General features: G+C 46.7%; 10 protein-coding genes across 10 annotated transcripts; 2 read left to right on the top strand and 8 right to left on the bottom strand.

Annotated features, from left to right (window-relative positions):
- Positions 1-215: 215 nt before the first annotated feature.
- On the bottom strand, positions 216-766 carry TRV_07944 (uncharacterized protein; the record flags this gene model as incomplete). The annotated part of the gene is made up of 2 exons (XM_003018010.1): positions 216-602; positions 665-766. The coding sequence occupies 2 exons, from the start codon at positions 764-766 to the stop codon at positions 216-218; spliced, it is 489 nt and encodes a 162-aa protein (XP_003018056.1).
- A 938-nt stretch (positions 767-1,704) lies between these two features.
- TRV_07943 (uncharacterized protein) lies at positions 1,705-2,444 on the bottom strand (the record flags this gene model as incomplete). Its single annotated transcript, XM_003018009.1, has 2 exons — positions 1,705-2,292; positions 2,352-2,444. The coding sequence occupies 2 exons, from the start codon at positions 2,442-2,444 to the stop codon at positions 1,705-1,707; spliced, it is 681 nt and encodes a 226-aa protein (XP_003018055.1).
- A 736-nt stretch (positions 2,445-3,180) lies between these two features.
- Positions 3,181-3,626, bottom strand: TRV_07942 (uncharacterized protein; the record flags this gene model as incomplete). The annotated part of the gene is made up of 3 exons (XM_003018008.1): positions 3,181-3,359; positions 3,462-3,534; positions 3,594-3,626. 3 exons carry the CDS (start codon positions 3,624-3,626, stop codon positions 3,181-3,183), a joined length of 285 nt encoding a protein of 94 aa, XP_003018054.1.
- Positions 3,627-4,090: 464 nt separating this feature from the next.
- On the bottom strand, positions 4,091-4,565 carry TRV_07941 (uncharacterized protein; the record flags this gene model as incomplete). The annotated part of the gene is made up of 2 exons (XM_003018007.1): positions 4,091-4,354; positions 4,524-4,565. The coding sequence occupies 2 exons, from the start codon at positions 4,563-4,565 to the stop codon at positions 4,091-4,093; spliced, it is 306 nt and encodes a 101-aa protein (XP_003018053.1).
- A 920-nt stretch (positions 4,566-5,485) lies between these two features.
- Positions 5,486-6,307, bottom strand: TRV_07940 (uncharacterized protein; the record flags this gene model as incomplete). Its single annotated transcript, XM_003018006.1, has 1 exon — positions 5,486-6,307. One exon carries the CDS (start codon positions 6,305-6,307, stop codon positions 5,486-5,488), a length of 822 nt encoding a protein of 273 aa, XP_003018052.1.
- A 2,087-nt stretch (positions 6,308-8,394) lies between these two features.
- TRV_07939 (uncharacterized protein) lies at positions 8,395-9,252 on the bottom strand (the record flags this gene model as incomplete). Its single annotated transcript, XM_003018005.1, has 3 exons — positions 8,395-8,900; positions 8,963-9,071; positions 9,217-9,252. 3 exons carry the CDS (start codon positions 9,250-9,252, stop codon positions 8,395-8,397), a joined length of 651 nt encoding a protein of 216 aa, XP_003018051.1.
- A 1,611-nt stretch (positions 9,253-10,863) lies between these two features.
- On the top strand, positions 10,864-11,619 carry TRV_07938 (uncharacterized protein; the record flags this gene model as incomplete). The annotated part of the gene is made up of 2 exons (XM_003018004.1): positions 10,864-10,935; positions 11,008-11,619. The coding sequence occupies 2 exons, from the start codon at positions 10,864-10,866 to the stop codon at positions 11,617-11,619; spliced, it is 684 nt and encodes a 227-aa protein (XP_003018050.1).
- Positions 11,620-13,223: 1,604 nt separating this feature from the next.
- TRV_07937 (uncharacterized protein) lies at positions 13,224-14,419 on the bottom strand (the record flags this gene model as incomplete). Its single annotated transcript, XM_003018003.1, has 2 exons — positions 13,224-14,045; positions 14,153-14,419. The coding sequence occupies 2 exons, from the start codon at positions 14,417-14,419 to the stop codon at positions 13,224-13,226; spliced, it is 1,089 nt and encodes a 362-aa protein (XP_003018049.1).
- Positions 14,420-15,000: 581 nt separating this feature from the next.
- TRV_07936 (uncharacterized protein) lies at positions 15,001-16,380 on the top strand (the record flags this gene model as incomplete). The annotated part of the gene is made up of 1 exon (XM_003018002.1): positions 15,001-16,380. The coding sequence occupies one exon, from the start codon at positions 15,001-15,003 to the stop codon at positions 16,378-16,380; it is 1,380 nt and encodes a 459-aa protein (XP_003018048.1).
- Positions 16,381-16,700: 320 nt separating this feature from the next.
- On the bottom strand, positions 16,701-18,260 carry TRV_07935 (uncharacterized protein; the record flags this gene model as incomplete). The annotated part of the gene is made up of 3 exons (XM_003018001.1): positions 16,701-17,660; positions 17,741-18,187; positions 18,252-18,260. 3 exons carry the CDS (start codon positions 18,258-18,260, stop codon positions 16,701-16,703), a joined length of 1,416 nt encoding a protein of 471 aa, XP_003018047.1.
- Between the last annotated feature and the right edge of the window lie 100 nt (positions 18,261-18,360).

Below are 18,360 nucleotides of genomic sequence, written 5' to 3'. Positions count from 1 at the left end.
TCCGTGATAACAAGTTCCTCGGATGGGATAGTCCATGAAAGAAAATAAGAAACAGAAATTGACGATTAAATTTTGATGCTCATGGGCTCGCATTGAAGGAGACTGGTAGGACACGAGTCATAAGATCTAGAATAAATTTAGTGAGGTTGAGTATAAGCAGGACGGGAAAAGTCATACCCTGATATCAATGCAGTGCCACTTGATGTATCAAATTCTTACGCAGCTTCTTCCTCAGTTTCCTTTGTAGTTTCGGGAGCAGCTGCATCGTTCTCAGTCTTCGGCTCCTCGTTTTCCTTATTGTTTTCGGAAGCTTTGCGCTTCTGTCCACCATTTGCTGCGGGCTTTCTGCCACGTTTAGCGGGGCTTCCACCCGCCTTTGAATCTTCCCCCTCAACTTCGGGTTTGGCCTTGATCGGCCCACGGGCCGCCTTGGCTCCCTTACGAGGAGTCTTGGGAGTAGTAGCTGGTGAAGTGGTGTCTGCGCCGGTTTCCGCGCCCTCAGCGACGCCAATACCCCATTTCTTTTTGATCGCGCGTAGACGATTCCCAACCGATGCAGGGTTCTTGTACCCTAACTGCTCTGCGACAGCAGGCAGATCCACCTAGAAAGGCAAAACCGTGAATAGTTGGCTTTGAAGATGGGTTATACGTATTGCTGACTTACATTGAAGGGTCCCTGGAGATACTTGAAGCATTCAGCCATGAAGGCAATATCACTCAGTTGTTTGTTGCCTGCCTCGGCGGAGTTCTCAACATTGTCTGCCATTTTTGACCACTGGTCGTAGATGAGATATTGTTAAGAAGTAGTCAGAAGCAGCAAGTTGATGATTGTATGTGTATTGGAGCAGTCAAGTTGAGGCTGGTGTGGTAAGAAGGAAGGGAAAAGGAGGAGAAGAAGAAGAAGAGGGAGAAGAAAGGGGGATGTGGGTTTTATAGTGAGAAATCTGTGAGCAGGTACTAAAACGGAACTTTTCTTAGTGCGGGTGCGCTCAGCACCGTGTGGCCAAGCTATAGCCGACTTCGGCCTCGTAGAAAAGTGATGGAAGTGCAGGTAGGAAGTGATTTCATTGAGGCCAGGTGCCCCTCAAACTAAGGGGTAGGGAAGCAAGAAGAATAAGCTAGGCATTTCTAAATATTCTCGCCCATTGTTGATCTGTATATGCTTAGATCTTGGGGTGAGAAATGTCAGAGCTAGTGACATAGTAAAAGCTGCATGTCATGCCGGGTATTTGCCTAGCCACAGAGCAGAGAAGAAGTATTCTTCCCTAGGCTATTTGATATTGACAGTGTGTACAGGGCGATATTGGTGATATCTCGTCAAACAGGAGCCTAGTAAGGGGTATCATTATCACAGTGCCTAAAAGAAATTAATATCAGATATGGCCAGTATTCCTACTGGGCAGCCGGCTGTCCTCGAGCACAGAGGCTTCAACGTAGCGAGACAACGCGCCCAGGCAATAATAGACAGAGTTATCTCATGAGAAAAGAAGGTTTAATCTTCTTGTATTTCGACTGAATAAAAAACATATACATCATGCTGCATCTTGCAGTCTCCATGACGTTCATGATTGTTGCAGAGAGAAGACAGAAAGATGAAACTGCGAAGACATGAAGTCCTTTTTACCTAAAACAGCAGTCCACGTGACACTCACTTTGTCTTCACAGTAAAAAAAAAGGTAACAAATAACTAGTTAATTGAACAGTTCACAAATTTGGTTCAGTTTTGATAAAGAGATCCTGCATCTCAATCTCGCCATCGGCCCTTTCGCTCTTGACCTGGACCCAGTTCTCTCCAAAGGGCGGCGCGGAATAGCCGATGACTGGCTCCGGGACAAGAGAAGGAGTTGTCAGCTGTGCTGGAGAGACAGTTGAGAAGTCGAAAAAGGGGCTAGGATTTGGAATAGCTGCGTTCTCGAAACACCTGGGGACAGCCTCCATGCCCGGCGGATAGAAATACTGTGGTGGGGGCGGGGGCGAAACCGAAGCGGGCTCTGACATCCCGACTTGAAATGCTGGCTCTGGCTTCACTGGCGGTTCGGGCTCCTTCTTGACCGTTGGGCTAGCACTTCCGGTGGGAGACCGTTCCTTGCCCTTTACCGGTTCGTCGAACATGGCCTTCTTCGACTTTGCAGTTTCTGCCTTGGACTTCTTTGCACGAGGCGAGCGAGCGCTTGTTGTGTTGCCTTCCATGTGTTGCCGGAACCGTGAGAAGCGCATTCTGGCTGCATGACCGTTGGTAATTTCCAGCTGAGAGGCAACCAAGTTCCAGTCGATCTGGTGGCCAAGTACTAGCTATTGCTCAGAGAGCCGTCTACCGTCTAACCACTGGATATATACCCTGGGTGTCTTACTGATTTCAAGTCCAGCTGCTTCAGGATTGTGTATAAGAACTTTGTTGTTTGGCCATCCGCTGGCATAGTTTTGCTTCGCTTGACCGTTGCCATGGTGTAAGGTAATAGCTCAACCAAACGCTGGTCTATCAGGGGCTCGGTATAGAAGAATCGACTCAGGCTAAGACTAGAGTTTGGAGTGACTCCAGGTGCTGGCGGATGTAGGTGTCCTGATGGTCAGACAGATTCCAGATATGAACACTGATGAACAAATGTGCAATCTCAGCATGGAAGAGGCAGGGTAGTTATGTCTTCTCACCCTGCAGCTTTCTGCTCTATACCCCTATACCCTCTAGTTTCAAGAAGGACCCAGCTATACACCAGGCTTGAAACCCATGGTTAAAGCTTTGTCGGGGCCTCCTTTGATGCTAATATTTGTTGTGTGTGCCCAAATTATAACAAGAACACAGCCCTTTGTGTTTCTATGCCAACTTTGATACTTTTTGCTCTCCCAGCCGCTCTATTTTGTTTGACTGACTAGAGATACTGACCTAACCTCTACCTTCAATAAAGCATAGACATATTTCTTGTCCTTAAAGCTTCTACAATGCACCACTACTCTATCCACCCATGATACCTATTATTTCCAGAAACATCCTCTACGGTGCTAGATTCTTCTGACTACAATATAAATGTTATTCTATGTCTGATATACTATGTTTTATTGGTTTTGTTTTGTTATGCATATCTAGTTCTTCCTACAATTACATGCATCGAGTCACCTAGCTCTGCCGTATATCGAAGATCCAAATATACGCAGTTTGCCAGAGAGACCAGAATTCGTAGAAGTTCACTCCTCACTTTCAGACTCCTCTACGTGTTCTTTTTTGACCTTCTTAGCGTCACCCGACTCCTCATCGGAGTGTTCCTCGGCTGTGCGTTTTTTGGTGGCCTTTTTCCTGGCAGACTTGGATTTCGGAGTTGCTGGAGAGGCGGCGTTGCTATCAGTGACCATTGTCTTGATTCTTGCTAAGCGGCGCTGAATTGCAATTGCCGTGCATCCTGGATTTCAAGTCAGCCATGTAAACATTCAATGCGCTTCTAAGGCGAATAGCCAGGAGTTAGGCATACCATTCCCCATGATGTTGGCTACTGCTTGGTGGTCCACCTTGGGGGCAGAGGTGGAAATAATTGCGAACAGCAACTATTTCGAAGTTTTGATTAGCCAATTGTTGATCTCCTCAATGGCTGGCAAATACTTACTTTCATATGTGCTTTTTCGTCCCAGGTAATCATTTTGAGCAGTAATGTGTAGTAAAGGTTACTCAAGGTTGGTTTGGAGAAGGTAGCTTGCTAACAAGTCTAGAGATTGAGCTTGCTGGTTGCTGGTTGCTGGGTTGTTGTGAAGACAAAAAGGAGACAAGGTCTTAGCTGTGAAAGAAATATATAGGAGCCTTCTGGTATACCATCGCTGCGGTAACAACTAAGATAGGGTATAAACATAGCTATACTACGAGCTAAACCTATAAGATTTATAAGATAGGACCCCCAGGTATTGTCTTAGGCTGAGTTATATCAAATAGTATTGTCAACTATTTACAGTATATTAGATATACTAAGTGTCTCTCAATTTTCCTTGTGTTATTAATTTCTACTTCTTTCGATAGCTACATGTATGGAGCGTTCCCTTCTAGCTTTTCGTATACCAAAGACCAAATATACGGCCCTTGACTAAACGTAGAAGAATATGTAGAAGATGTTCACTCTTCGGTGTCAGGCTCCTGTACATGTTCTTGTTTGACCTTCTTGATATCTCCAGACTCCTCATCAAAAATGTCATTGGCATTGCGCTTTTTGGCCTTCATTCCATGCCCACCACCGGTTTTGGAATTTGGGGTTTTAGCCGGAGAGGAGGATGCACTGTTGCCCTGGTCAGCTTTCAGTTTGATCCGGGCTAGTCGATGTCGAATGGCCTTCGGCGTACAATCTAATAAAGGGTTAGCCATCTGAATTATTTGGAAGAACTGCAATGGAAAAACGGTTGCTATATTCATACCATTGCCGATAATCTTCGCCACTGCATCGTAATTGATTTTGGGCGCTGACGTTGAGATAATTGCAAACAAAAGTTATTGCAGTGTTTATATATTAGTTACCGCATCCTAAGCAGGCCATGAATTCATAAATACTTACCTTTGCATCAAGCTTGTCATCCCACGTAACTCCTCTTCCCATCGTTGGTAGCTCAAATTGGTTGTATATTGTCTTCAAGTCTTTTGTAAATCATGACAGGATAATTAATTCTTTAGAGGCCCGAGGATTTTTCAACTGTGATGCTTGCTTGTAAAGATAAAGGGGAAGGAGAATATGTTTTCTTTGCTGTGAAAGAAATATACCCTCTAGCACATTATCGCCATAGCAACAACCAAGGATAGGACATCAACGTGTCAATATTACAGTCTAACCCCAGGAAATAATGCTTTCTAGACATTTTCTTTGGCTTGGAGGTATAAAATCAACATAAGTGATCAAATTTTGTTCGATGCCAACCGTATCAGGGGGGTTCTGACAACCCCCATGGCAAACGAAAGGGAGGAAACATCCCCTGGACCATATTTGATACTAGGACAACAGGTAAACAAGTCTGACTTTTGTGCATTGTATCTTCAAACCTCTATAACTCTAGGGGTATTGCTGAATGCAACAAAAGAGGTTATATATTTGATGTTTTTCATAGTATTAAATAAATGCTGATCTCAAAAATAGGCATAGAAGAAGTCAAGGGGCATCAGGTCGAGGTATCTGGGAGGGTTTAACAGGGAACAAAAACCGGAAAGCATTTGTTTCCTGTGCTCCAGGAAAAATAGCGAATGTATGCTAGGTCTAAAGAAAAATGGCTATGAATTTCATGTTATAAATATTCCTCATGCAACTACTCGACTGACGATTCGAATCAATGCAAATGAGCTCTGCGACAAGACAAATGTGGGTATCAAAATAGGCTAGCACAAGGCCATTCATGTGGCCGAATGTTGTGAATATGAGTTGGCGTGGACCACTGGCAACTGGATGATATCTGAAGAGATTCTTGGATAGCCAGAGAGGTATAGACTCTAGAAAAGGAACGGAAGGTTTAATCGGTACGATAGCACTTATCATTCCTTGTGTCGAGAAGCATCCATCTCCCAAACTTGAGAGGTATCGGGCAACTCTGCCATGGGTGGGTGCTGGTTTCCGTATCCTACTGCTCCCGCCTTTTCTGGTTCCATTATTGTCGGCATTGACGCAGGCGGCGCACGTGGTGGTCCGGTTACGGGCGACGTTGGAAGAGAGTCAAGTTCTTGGAACCCATTTTTTGGCGGCCGAGGGGAAAATGGGTCTGTGGATGTCTCCGGAGGCGGGGATGCTGCCCTTGCTTTCCGCAATCGAAAGATGAAGTAGCCAAAGAATACCAATCCTCCTACACCAGCTATTGATGCAATGACTGCCCCAGCAATTACGCCTCCAGATACAGGTGGATCGCCATGAGGGTGTTTTGGTCGATGTGTATGTCTCCCAGTCTCAATCGGCGTGTCCGTTGAAATTTGCGTGGTTGAACCAGTTGTAGGCGCATTTGTGACCTCAGTTGTCGGTGATGTTGTCTCGGATGACGAGGTAGAGCTGGTTCCCGTAGACGACTCTGTAGATCCGGAGGATGATGTCTCCGTTGGTGTGCGTGTTGTACTTGTCCCGCTGTCTGTGTTGGTGCGTGTCATAGATGTAGTCTTGTCCGATGCTGTTGATGAGGATGGTTCTGGAAGATCATCGCCTTCCTTGTTGACTAAGAAGGACTTAACATAAGATTGCCCAAGTTTTCGGGGCCCCCATATAGGACATGACCAGCCGTTGCGGTCTACACAATTGTCATCCGCGAATAGATTGATACAGTATCGACCTGATGTTTTCGGGTCCCAGCTGTAAATCTTTCCCTTGTCCATATTTATTTTTGTGCAAGAATGTGTCCCAGATCCAGTCTCGACATGAGCGTCATTTTCTGTATCATGCCACACAAACGACCATGCGTCCGTCGCTCTTATGAACAAAAACACACCAAGGACAAAATGGCAAAGCAGAGTTATTCGAAAAGCCATATTCTGTACCAGTTATTGCATCACCGTAATAATGAAAAAATATCAGTTAATAACTCAAGAGAGTTATATTTATTCGGGGCAACTTGACTTGATCTTTGATTTATGAAAAATGGATGCACATCGAAGGCGAGGAGAGGAAACTGTGCTCATGAAGGAGTTCCAAACAGAGCCGCAATAATATGGGAATGGATTTCATAGGAAGGAAAGCAGGTACGAGCTGCAGGGGAATTCAGCATCGTAATATGAAATCCCAAGGGCCGATCAGCACACTAAGTTCAAGCATCCCAAAGCGAACCCCAAGGAACAGTCAAGTCGAGTCGCTCCACCACGACCACACGCCCTCGGCTTAATGCTGTCCGGATGGGGGATGTTCGTATTCTGGAATGAAAGATCCACAGAATAGCAATTGGAGGCACCATCATTTCCTTCAATCAGCCTAGAGCCCAGAGATATCCCGCACTAACACGAGATGTCACTTTAGCTTTGGGCTCCGTCGGAGCCCGTCGAGAGCGGAATACCAGCATGGCTGTCAAGAGCGAGGGTTACTTTCGCCCAGACTCAGATAATGGTAAGGCAGCATCTGGTCAAATCCTTCATTATCGCGCTCTCAAAGGCATTGTTATTCACTATTGCTGCTTCATCTGAATGAATCTGGATGGTGTCGCGATATTTATTCGAGGTCGCTTTTTTGGAGATTTTGAAGGTTGGGCTCGCAAACCTTCTTTCACGGGCAAAAGGGACAAACCTGACTAAGCAACCTAGTTTCTAAAAATAACAACCAACGACATCGAATGAGGATGAAGAAAAGGAGTATCAATACGGAGTACACGGAGTACATACCCAGAGCAATCCAGGCATAAAAGTTGATGAGACATCCACAACCCTGAACCATATACCCACAGTGTATGTGAAATAATGAATTGGTGGCTCTCTATAGAAACCCGTCGATCGTTCTAAGAGAGATGCTTCAACCTGCAACTCTTACCATGACCACACGGCACACTGCACCAAAGGTATTGTGGAATATGTGTACTAGCTCCCCGTAGATGAGAGACTTCCAAACCAGAGGACCATTAGACGGTTGCTTCTATTCTTTATACCCATAATATATCCGTGACCTGGAATGGGTGCTGTCCTAGTTGCCATAACCTGAGCTTTGCAGCTCTCGAGGGTTGCACAAAGCCACAAAGCGAATCTTCCGGCTTCATATTGGATGTTGGATTATGAGTTTATCGCAAACCACTCGAGGTAGCACTTCAGCAAAGGCTCTTGGGTATAACACTGTTATGATGATCATTACTGCATAAAGTATACCTGGCTCAACAACTGAAGTTTTCGATAAATCCATGGCAGCTTGTTATTCCTAGATTCCAGCACCACGGAGAAACTATCGAGTGGCATTTTAGCGTTGTTAATAATTATGCCCCCATGGTATGCGATAGGGAAAGATATCAATAGCCACTGCTCAAGGGCTTTATACCCAGCCTCTATGGAACCACGTTGTCCACCATAGGATAGTAGCGTGACATACTTTGGCCAGAAAGTGTCAAGAGACTCTAGTACATCGATTTATCAACCATATCTCGCCTTGGATTGAACTTCCACGCTTACTACCAAGATTGAAATCACGAGGACCGACGAGTTCAAACGGAAATAGAGCCAAACTGGCCGTTTGAATTTATCTTGATAACTAAGAAACACGCCCCTATTGGCTAAAGCTCGCGTCGCTGTCGTGGGATACTGAGTGCGGCTGTTCGTTGCATTGCAATAATACCAGGGGTCGAGAAACAAAAGAAAGGAAAAGAAAATTTAACTAGAAGATGGTACCACCGTTGCCTCAACTATGCCTCGCCAGAATATGACACCAATTGACCATTTCAGGAGCACCCTATTTCCTTCCTGAAGATCACATCCGGTACTGTGCGTTGTCGAGATTAAACGATTTCATCCTTAACGAGGTCATCCATGAAGTCGTCATCGTCTTTGTCATCTCCATCAGCGGGAGCGAATTCGCTGACGCTGCTTTCATACTTCATTGCATCTTCCTCGTCAGTATCTCTTTCATACTTGATCATTCCTAGGGGCAGGGCAGGGTTGGTTCTCACGCGTTTACCTAAAGGTCGGTGCGTGAACATATCTTCCAACTCCCCATTAGAAACCAGGTTCTCATCAGTCGTCTTTTTTTTCACCGGCCCTCCATTGTTTGCTGGAGTCGGAGTGTGAGGAGAACCATTTTCTCCGCTCATGTCTTTCTTCGGGCCTCTAGTGCGAGACCGCTTGGTGCTAGACTTTGAGCCTCCAGCTCCGTGCTTGCGAGAAGCAGGGGTTGTGGGGGCTGAAGTGCCATTTTTGGCTGCAGTAGCTTTCGCGAGTGCGCGAATTTTATGGATTCGTTCAGTGATAGCGCGAGGCGTAGGACGGGCGTCCTCATTTTCAGCTGCTATTCGCGACCTTAGACGGATGTTCATTCAACAGACATACGAAGTATGATTGCTAACTTACGCCATGCTTCCGAGATCTTCTTCGGGTCCACGCTAATGTCATGGGTCTCAATGAACTTGACCAGAAGCTGTTTACGCGACCAATTGGTTAGCGTTGTGGCCGATGTATGCTAATCAAATAGTCAAGCCATATTTCCAACCCAACAGAGAGGAACAATATATAGATCGAGTATTCTGTCAAAATACAGATCCCAGTGAGGTTGGAAACAACGGCATGCAGAAGAAAAGTCAAGGATATAATGTAAATGGTATTACCATCTGATCATTCTCGCTCGTCCAACGAACAGGCATCTTGCTGGTTTATGGGTGTAAATTTAAGAAGTAGTCGAGGCTAGATTCTGCAAAACAAGCGGTTTGTTACCGGCGAGTTTGACCAAATTTGAAGTGTAAATGAAGTGCAGCTGAAGAGAAAAGAGTTGATAGTGAGTGGAGTTGGTAGTGGATGAAGAGGAAGCTGATAGAAGAAAAGATCAGACTCTTATGAGCCTGATATCAAGGAGGGTGGAAGAATAGTGTGAAAGGAAGAAAGAAGAAGAAGAAGAAGAAGAAGAAGAAGAAAGGGAGGTTTTATACGTGTGGTTACTAGGGCGATCTAGTAAACACAAGCTTGGAGTGAGAGGTAGATGACGCTTCTTCTGTATTGCTAACTAAGCGGTTAAAAGAAAGAAACCAAGTTATGAGCAATACAGTTTGTAAGTTGTGAGCTTTTCTTCTTTGAATTTCAAAGGGAAGATATAAGTTAGATAAATATATAAAGCAATACTAGTATCTTGTATCTTAAGTGTTGCTAGTTTTCATCTACTTACTTTGTAAAGAGGCTTCCCAATCTTAACTAAAGTGAATAGTGCAATAAATTAACCCCTTTAGCCAGTATCAGCTTGAATTCATCCTAAATAGAGTAAGAAAAGAAAGAAGAAAAAGTGGCAAGCAGTTAAACAAAATATAGAAGTTGAACAATTTTGAAAGAGGCTGAAAGCTTAAGCCATTTAGGCGCACCAACAAAAACCTTAAATAAACCCCAAACCTCACTTCTGAGATAAACATCCAACCTCAAGTCGAATGTCTATGCTAGAATGTAAAGGACCAATTGTTTACCTGTCACTTGAATACCACAAAATAAGCTAACACAGCGTCTAACACGTATCTACTTTCGTAGTAGATGAATCCCTTCCATGGGGGGGCCTCGCCTTGACCCAACCCGCAAACCCGTACGCGGTTTGCCTGCCTAGCTCGAGGAATGGGCTTGCTACGTCCGTCAGATGAGATCCCATCTACCTATACAGTCCTCTGTATAGTGACCATCGCTGTATCTGAAATATCCTATAGCTTCCTGCCACCCTACCCTTCATACCCTTGATCTTGGCTGCATTCTATTGCCGTTATACCTCTAGTCCTGAATAGTCGCGTTTTAAGCTGTATTATGGTGGCATATCCGCGAGTATACTTCTCCATGGCAGTATAATCAATTGGATATCGGTGTTATTACCCATTGCGTTCTTATTTTCATTCTTCCTTACAGCTCTATATACCACATGCTAGGCATATGATAGATATGGATATACATTAAGTCAATGCCTTGGGTTTACTCGCGAACTATTTGCATACGCCAATGACTAATAGTCAAAGTAAACTAGGCTCCTGGTCGTTTGGGATCGCCTTTATTAGGGACCCAAGATTCTTTGGAATTGGTGTTCCATGACAGGACTCTGTATGCCCGAGACGACTGGCTATGTTAGTTCTCTAGTTCCCTACAACACGCTAGTGAGTTCGCAGACTTTCCACACAATTAAATACTGGCTTTTACTTATTTTCAGCTTTATCGCCCAACCTCTACAGAATTGTGTACCTGAAGCCAACCACCACGAGCACACTATTGCCCACACTCCTGCTATTCAGTATACCATGGTGACCTGGGATAAAGCCAGCATTGAGAGACTGATTGCAGCACTGCTCGCTGCACATCCAGATCTTAGCGTACGTTGTCCCCGATCAATCTCCTTTCTATCTTGAATGTAGCGAAATTCCAGGCTAATAATGGCTTTATAGCCTGACTACCGCACGATGGCGGTATATTTTGGTCAGGGAGCAACATACGATGCAATCCACGGGCAGTTCAGGAGGTTTCGGCAAGATGCGAATAAGATGCGTGGTTCCGCAAGCGGCACAGTCCCGTCAACGCCCAGTCGCCGGAAGAATGTCGCCTCATCGACCCCCCGCAGCGGCAGAGGTGCCATAACCAAGTCAGCATCCGCTAAAAAATCAAACTACGGCAATTCTAACATTGAGACACCCACCAAGAAGCGGGAATTGAAAATGGACAGCAACAAAGATGATCCAATAATCCTGGACGATGATGAGGAGAACGTCACTACGCCACTTGTTAAGCACGAAATGAGCGAGGTAAAACACGAGAATCCTGTTATCAAGGAGGAAGCAAAAGCGGGGGAAGTCATCTCCATGGCTGATATGTTTTCGGCCGCCGCCTCTGCTGATAATGAAGGTCCTCAACACGAGATTGCCGCGACTGGCAAGTCTCCAGCTACGGCCCTTTCTTCTGAAACTCCACATTTGCCAGACGAAGGCCTTCTCTCTATGCCTCTACCGCCAAATCGAGTGTTATTCTTCAACTACGATGACGATGAAGACATAATCGTTTGAGCAGATACTCGGACACTCGGAACTTTAGTTAGTGGTGGGTCCTGTGACAATGTGGACTTATTTTCTCGTGGGCTTCTATCCATGATTTTGATGTTTTTGTCGGTGACAGTACGCAGATGTGACAGTCTGATGCTTGTGGATTTTGTAGCTTCTAGCTGCGAATTTGGTTGTGTACTGTCTATTGGCCTCTCTATTGTATCTATCCAATATGGTCAATGTTCCCAATATGTTAGCGACGGTCGTATATCTATTTAACTGCGATTTTCAAATAGTATGAGACTATATCCCAATAACGTAACGGATCAAGTCTCATGTGCCCAACGTGAGGTGATCCCTGGAACTTCTCTCTTGATACATGGAAGCCCCTATCCTCTGCTTGCAAGGAGTGTTCCTCAACATCTCTCCAGGATATCAAGTCGTCCGTCTCAGAGTATAAATAGCACCGTTCCACCCGGCTATCGATAAGTTTGGTATCAATTGACGCGTTCCACGCGAGCTCAGTAGGTAATTCCAGGCCCAACAGGCGCCAGTAGGCAAAGGCCCATAATAACGCAATATAGACAGCCGCTCCCGCGAAGAGGCGAGGGATAAAGGACTTGGGCAGTCCGTATGAAACTGCCCTATGGGCTCCTGACAAGGTAGACTTCCCGGGACAGCTGTCCATTATGAGAGATTTTAGCGGCAGCGGGCTTTTCGTTGCTTTTTCATAAGCCACGGCGATGCTTCGGAGAGTCACACAACCACCGTTCGAGAAAAGATGGAGATGTAGCCGATCATCGGAAGGGAGCCCAGGGGACGAAGCAGAGGCCGTTGAAGACAGCAATACATCCACTGCTGGCTGGACTCGCCGTGTTTGAGAAGCCTCGGAGGTGTTCAGGAATAGGTCGGAGGAAGACGTGAGGACAAATAAAATCCGTGCACGGGGCGCGAGTTTGGTATATTCGGAGATATATTTGCTTGCATAACGGAGCTGTGCGTCCATCCAGAATAGAACCACGATTGTAAGGCGAGACGAAGTTGTGATGGCTGCCCTGCTGTGCTCAGTAGTATTACTGCTGGCCCCATCACGAAACCAGATTGAACGACCGATTTGGACAAAGGAGGGATCTATCAACGAGGGCAGTTTTTCCAAAGGCGATGCCATCTCGAATGGGCTGGGCAGTCGTAGGATTGCTGTCTCTTATCCCTTATATTTTATCGAGTCTTGAGTCTTAATTGCAGTCTATAATCTTCTCAAACTATACGAAGTAACGGTGGACACCACCGGCTGGGCTAACTGCGGGCCAGGGGCCGGCTAATATATAATACCTACTGCGTAATTCGGGGTAGAGGGCCCTCTAGAACACGGCTAAAAAGACATCACTGATGGCGGTATTCAAGCGTTCACTGATCTACAGTTGGAAACAGCGATGCAAACGAGACGGTATGTGCAGCAAGGGATATTATTGACACACGACAGCGAAGGAACGCCATGGCTCATGAGGGAGAACAAAGGGTAAGGGGAAAAGCGTGTTCAATGGATAAGGGTACAGGCAAGTTCAAATCAGAATGGCCCCTGATATCTGTTCCCTTTTTTTTTTTTTTCTTTCTTCTTCTTCCCGGTTTTACTTCGGGCGGCTTGATTTTCCACCCAATGTCCGGCCTTTATCTTTCTTCTCTGTGTCACTGCCAGAGGCTGGAGTGGCCTGCCCAGCCAGCCCTGATCCTTTCTTCTTTGCTCGGAGAGTCTGGCCTGTGCCCAAGAACTTGGGCTGTGCGCCCGATTCCGGACTTTCATCACTTGAATCCTTCTTTTTAACCGGGGTAACTGCATATCCAAAGAAAAGTTTTCCGGGTGGTAGCCTCAGTGGCTGAGGGCCGTTTGATCTTCGAGTTGGAGGTGCAGGCGGTGGGTTGCTGGATTTCCCAGATGCAGGGGTTGCGGATTTGGGTGTAGAAGATTTACTTCCCTTCTTCATGTTAAGTCGTTGACCACTGCCGTGGAAATTAGAGGAAGCTGCGTTTGCTGCTCTCGCAGCATCATTTGACCCAGGGGCTATCGCGGCATAATTGATGGATTGCGCCATTGTTCCATGGGAATGAAGGGTTCCGCCTGCAGGCAAGGAGCCAGCAACACCACTAGCTGGCGTGCTTGTCCCGCTCAATCGTTTTGGCTCCTCGTATCCCACTGGGGGAGCAAAATCGACCTCTAAGTCGGTCTCTAGCACCGAAATAGCGTTCTGACTGGTTTCTGGTTTTGTCTCCAAAACGGCCATCTCGTATATTTGATCATTGTAGGAAAATGTGAAGATGTCGCCTTTGGTAAGGCAAGAGAAGTTCCGAAAGGCGTTCTCAAGCACAGCTTTAGGGTCACTAATATCGAGAAAAGACGTTGACTGGGCCTGGAGCTTGATTTTAGACCCTGGAGGAAGATCCGTAGATTTTATCTGTACCAGGTCCCCAGGTTCTAGTAGAAGCGTTTGCATAATCTGTTTTCACCAGTGCCATTAGCCACGGACCACCTCCCCGGAGGCTACATATCTGTTTCACATACCCAAAATGGCAAGTATATTTTACCCTCCTCAGCAATAAATTCCAGCACTCCAGCATGAGTCATCTGTTGCTTTGCGCCGTTATGTAGCTCGAAAAGCATGGGGTAAGTGATGTGCAATCGAGTGAGCTTATCCAGAGCGCTCGGCGGCATGATCACCTTGCCTCCATGGTTCACGTTCTCACGCTCTGGGCCCGGTAGCATAGCTACTGGATAGCATCGATAATATTCATCAAATCGTCGAGAGGAATGTGTTGAATGGCGAATCATGGAGGGATGCAGGATCCCATCCATAGGGTCGTCATTATAGTAGCCAGCCTGGGAGGGCGTCACCTTTTAGCCAACAGACCAATACCTTAGCAGAACACTTGAGAAACTCTCACCATTATGAAGATAAAGCCTGTTTTCCGGCTATCACTCTCTGGGAGTATGCTTCTAGAAATGCAAGAGAGCGGCAGGCAATGAAATTGTGCATGTACTAGCGGAGCCCAGGCAGCATAGGTGAGGGACAGGACAAAATACAAAATATGATATGAGATAGTTAAGGCCAGCTAGGAGTATATCAACATGGAATAAGCCGTCCAGGGGCTCGCAACGAGAGGTCCTGGTCGTGAGAGCCTTGGGTGGCAGATGTTGATGTTGATTAATAGCCAACACTGGTAGCTTTGAACTCTGGTGGGAGTGACGCAAAGAAGACAAACAGTGCAAACAAGCAACTTCGTCTTCCTGTTTTACTCTCTAATAAGGGACGGCGGCCGTGAAGCTGTCCGGGTGCGCCTTTTCTACGACGTGTGCACAAGTAGTACTCGAGCTCGCTGCTGACCACTGTTTACTTATACCGCGCGCAAAATATGTCGTCCTCATATACGAGACAGAAACGAGGAGGCGAGGAGGACGACTCGGACGGCGCAGAGCAATCCTCGTCCAAGGAGCCGCGATTCGACGTCCGAAACCCCTCTGCGCTCGCACCAGATGCCCTGGAGGACGATGCTGTTTTGGATGCGGACGAGTTTGGCCATCGGGGCCAAAAAGTTCGTCGAAATGCTGTAAAAGTGGAAGGGTTCGAGTCGGACAGCGAGAATGAAGGATTCGACGCCCGCGCTGAAGCAAAGTCAAAGGCTAAAAAACGGGAGAATCGTGCTGACGATGACGACGATATGTTTGCCGAACTAGAAGAAGACTTTGCAGAAAACGATGATGAAGACGAGACAGGTGGAGTGAAGCATAAGAAGCAGGTTCGGTTCCTGGAAACAGATGAGATAGAGGGACAGGTTAATTCGTCGAGAGCTGGAGGGAAGGTTACCCTAGATACCCGATCAGCTGGCGGAAAAGGAAAAGGAAGAGCTATTGATGAGGAGGAGGAGGATGATGATGATAGTGGGAGTGAAGTTGGCGACGATGTCCGCGCTGCCCTGCCAACAGACGTGGACAAGGAGCTTGGAGCTGGGAGTAAGAAGCAGCATGCACCTCTCCTCGATGCTTTCAACATGCGGGCTGAGCAAGAGGAAGGCCGCTTCGATGACGCCGGGAATTACGTTCGAAAAGCAATGGACCCCGACGCTGTTCACGATTCATGGTTAGAAGGTGTATCGAAGAAAGATATGCGAAAGGCGAAAGAAGCGGCGGAAAAACGAGAGGAGGAAAGACGCCAGCAATCTCTTGCTGCCGACAAGGTGCTGACCAGTGATGTCTTGAAAACATTGATACAACATCTTGATCGAGGAGAGACTATTATCGAAGCTCTAGCAAGGCTGGGCAAAGGGCTAAAGCACCGGCCTAAATGGCAGAATAAGAACAAAAAGAATCAAAAGAGGGCCAATGGGGTAGCTGAGGATGTGGAAATGCAGGAGGAAGACCCAAAGGAAGCAGAGAAGAAGCGGGCTGTTGAAGAAATTACTGAAGCTGCTGATATGCTGCTAAGTCGTGGCCAGACAGATATATACGATACGGAGCGTGAGCTTCTCACTCGCATGTATCAACGGGAAACGGGGGAGCAGTGGGTAGACCCTCCTGGCCCCGAGACAACAGTTGACGAGGGTGGAGATGGAGAGAATAGTGAGATGTGGGAGTTCCGCTGGTCGGATTCTCGAGATGGCGGGATAATACATGGCCCTTACGATAAGCCAACTATGCAGTCATGGAGTGGTGCCGGATATTTCTCAGAAGGTGGAGCGGAGTTCAGGGTCGTTGGAAGCTCAGGTCCCTGGAACCCAGGGGATCCATTCTCATGATGTCTAGCTAGACGGTAACGGGGATGTCCCTTTTTCGTCTTTGTGTACAATAAGTAGCTGTTTGATTTTTGCGGATATACCAAAGCGCAGGCGAAATAAAAATATAAACGGGCTTTGTTTCTATTACGATGAAAAATAGATATTACCACCTAAAATCCCTGAAAACAGGGGAGAAGAATCGACGCCCCTATTTCATATTGCACAAACACAGCCCATTATGGAAAAGAAGTTTTTATTTTCCCCTGCAAAAGCCCCAACGCGCCAAAACTCGTACAGTACAGTCATTAAATGAAGGGTCCAAGCAAGCTCCAGTAGTTCAATCACGAGACTTCCATGGGATCACCACCGTTGGCGGCAGCCGTTGAAAAGTTGACGTTTCCGGAGTCACTGATGAATCGTTGTTCGAACTCGTTGACAAACTTGACACTTCGTACAGGGTCGTAGAAAAGACTATAGCTGCGTTGGATATCTTCGATTCCGACTTCTTTAGATTTCCGCTTCTGGCTAAGAAGGGTTGATGTTGCGATGATGTTGCTGGCGTAGCGAAGGCCGGATTCCTGTCCGATCTTAGTCAAAAGAGCAAGTGCATCAGGGCTGAGGTCAATCTCCTCTTCCTGCGCACGGATGGCAAGGATTTGTTGTATATCTTCCTTTCCATATGGTTGAGTGCTAACAATGACGACTCTGTCAAGGAAGTCCAATGGCAAGCCATGAGGGGACTGGTATGTTGTGCCTCGTATCCTGGTATTGCCTCTGTTGCTTGCCATGATAACAATTGGTGCTAGCTCAGCCTCTAGCGCGCGGTTGATGTACGAGAAGCACTCAATGTCAAGCATGTGCACTTCGTCGATGAAGAGAACACCAGGAATAATCTCTGCTTTCCCTTCCTCCTTCCATTCACCGACCTTGGAGTTAATCTGGTCACGGACTTCGCTTCGAATCTCGCCGGTATCTCCGGAGAAAAGAGCTAGGAATCCCTGGCTTCTCGAATTTATCACGTCGATTTCATGAAGGCTGACAGTATGAACGACCTCCTTCCGGACCTGGAGTTCACCTTCAGGGCACTGAACGAACTTGGTGTCAGGACCCATAGCATCATAATCTCGCGATCTAGCGAAGGATCGGCCCAGCTTAGTTATCTTCCCAGCCGCCTTGTCGATAGAGATGACGTCTCCAGCCATTACACGCTCCTTGGTCATGGAGTCAATCATTTTCGTTCCCATGTCATAAACAGTTTCCATATCTGTAGTTTTAATAGTCAATTTTCCTTGTTTGTTACCCTATCAACGTGAATCAGCAAGAAGAACTCTTATGCAACGTCTCAGTCGAACACGAGAAGAAAAGTAGCAGCAAAGCTTACCCCCGTAACACTCCGATCAATTTGGATCTCGACGACTTCTCCCTCAATGATCTCGCTTTCCTCCTTTATCCGCACGCCGATCGATTTACGGAAAGCCTGGGTAAGAGCTTCGGTCTTGGACAGCTCCAAAGAGAAGATTTCGGAGGAAGCAAGCATCGTAAACGGAACATCTGGGCCCAACGACTGTGCCATTCCCATGGCAATGGCGGTCTTTCCAGTGCTAGGTGGTCCCGCAACAAGCACCGCACGTCCTGCAATCTTGCCCTCCTTGACCATCTGCAGTATGACGGCGGCGGCCTTGCGCGCTTTCTGCTGGCCAACGAGCCCCTGCGACGCGGCACGAGTCTGGAGAGTATCTGGGTCGACACCAAGCCCTCTGATATGCGAATGCGCTGCTACCAAATTGAGGCCCCGGAGGTCTCTGCTTTCAGAGACGGTCGTGATAGGCTGCGTAGGAATTGTCAGTAGTGTTTCTCATCAGAGCTTGGACTTGGAGAAGACAGAAGCTTACAGCCGCCATTGCTGCGAGTATAACTTGTCGCAAACCCTCACTTTGTGACTTCCTGAATCCTGCTGTCCAGCAAGCTTCCTGTCTGTTGATGTGTATCTATGTATTTGCA

This window comes from Trichophyton verrucosum (assembly GCF_000151505.1).
Source record: "Trichophyton verrucosum HKI 0517 chromosome Unknown contig01194_1.f1.exp, whole genome shotgun sequence".
Lineage (NCBI taxonomy): Eukaryota > Fungi > Ascomycota > Eurotiomycetes > Onygenales > Arthrodermataceae > Trichophyton > Trichophyton verrucosum.
The sequence above is the reverse complement of the archived record's forward strand: the minus strand, read 5'-3'. Positions and strand labels throughout refer to the sequence as shown.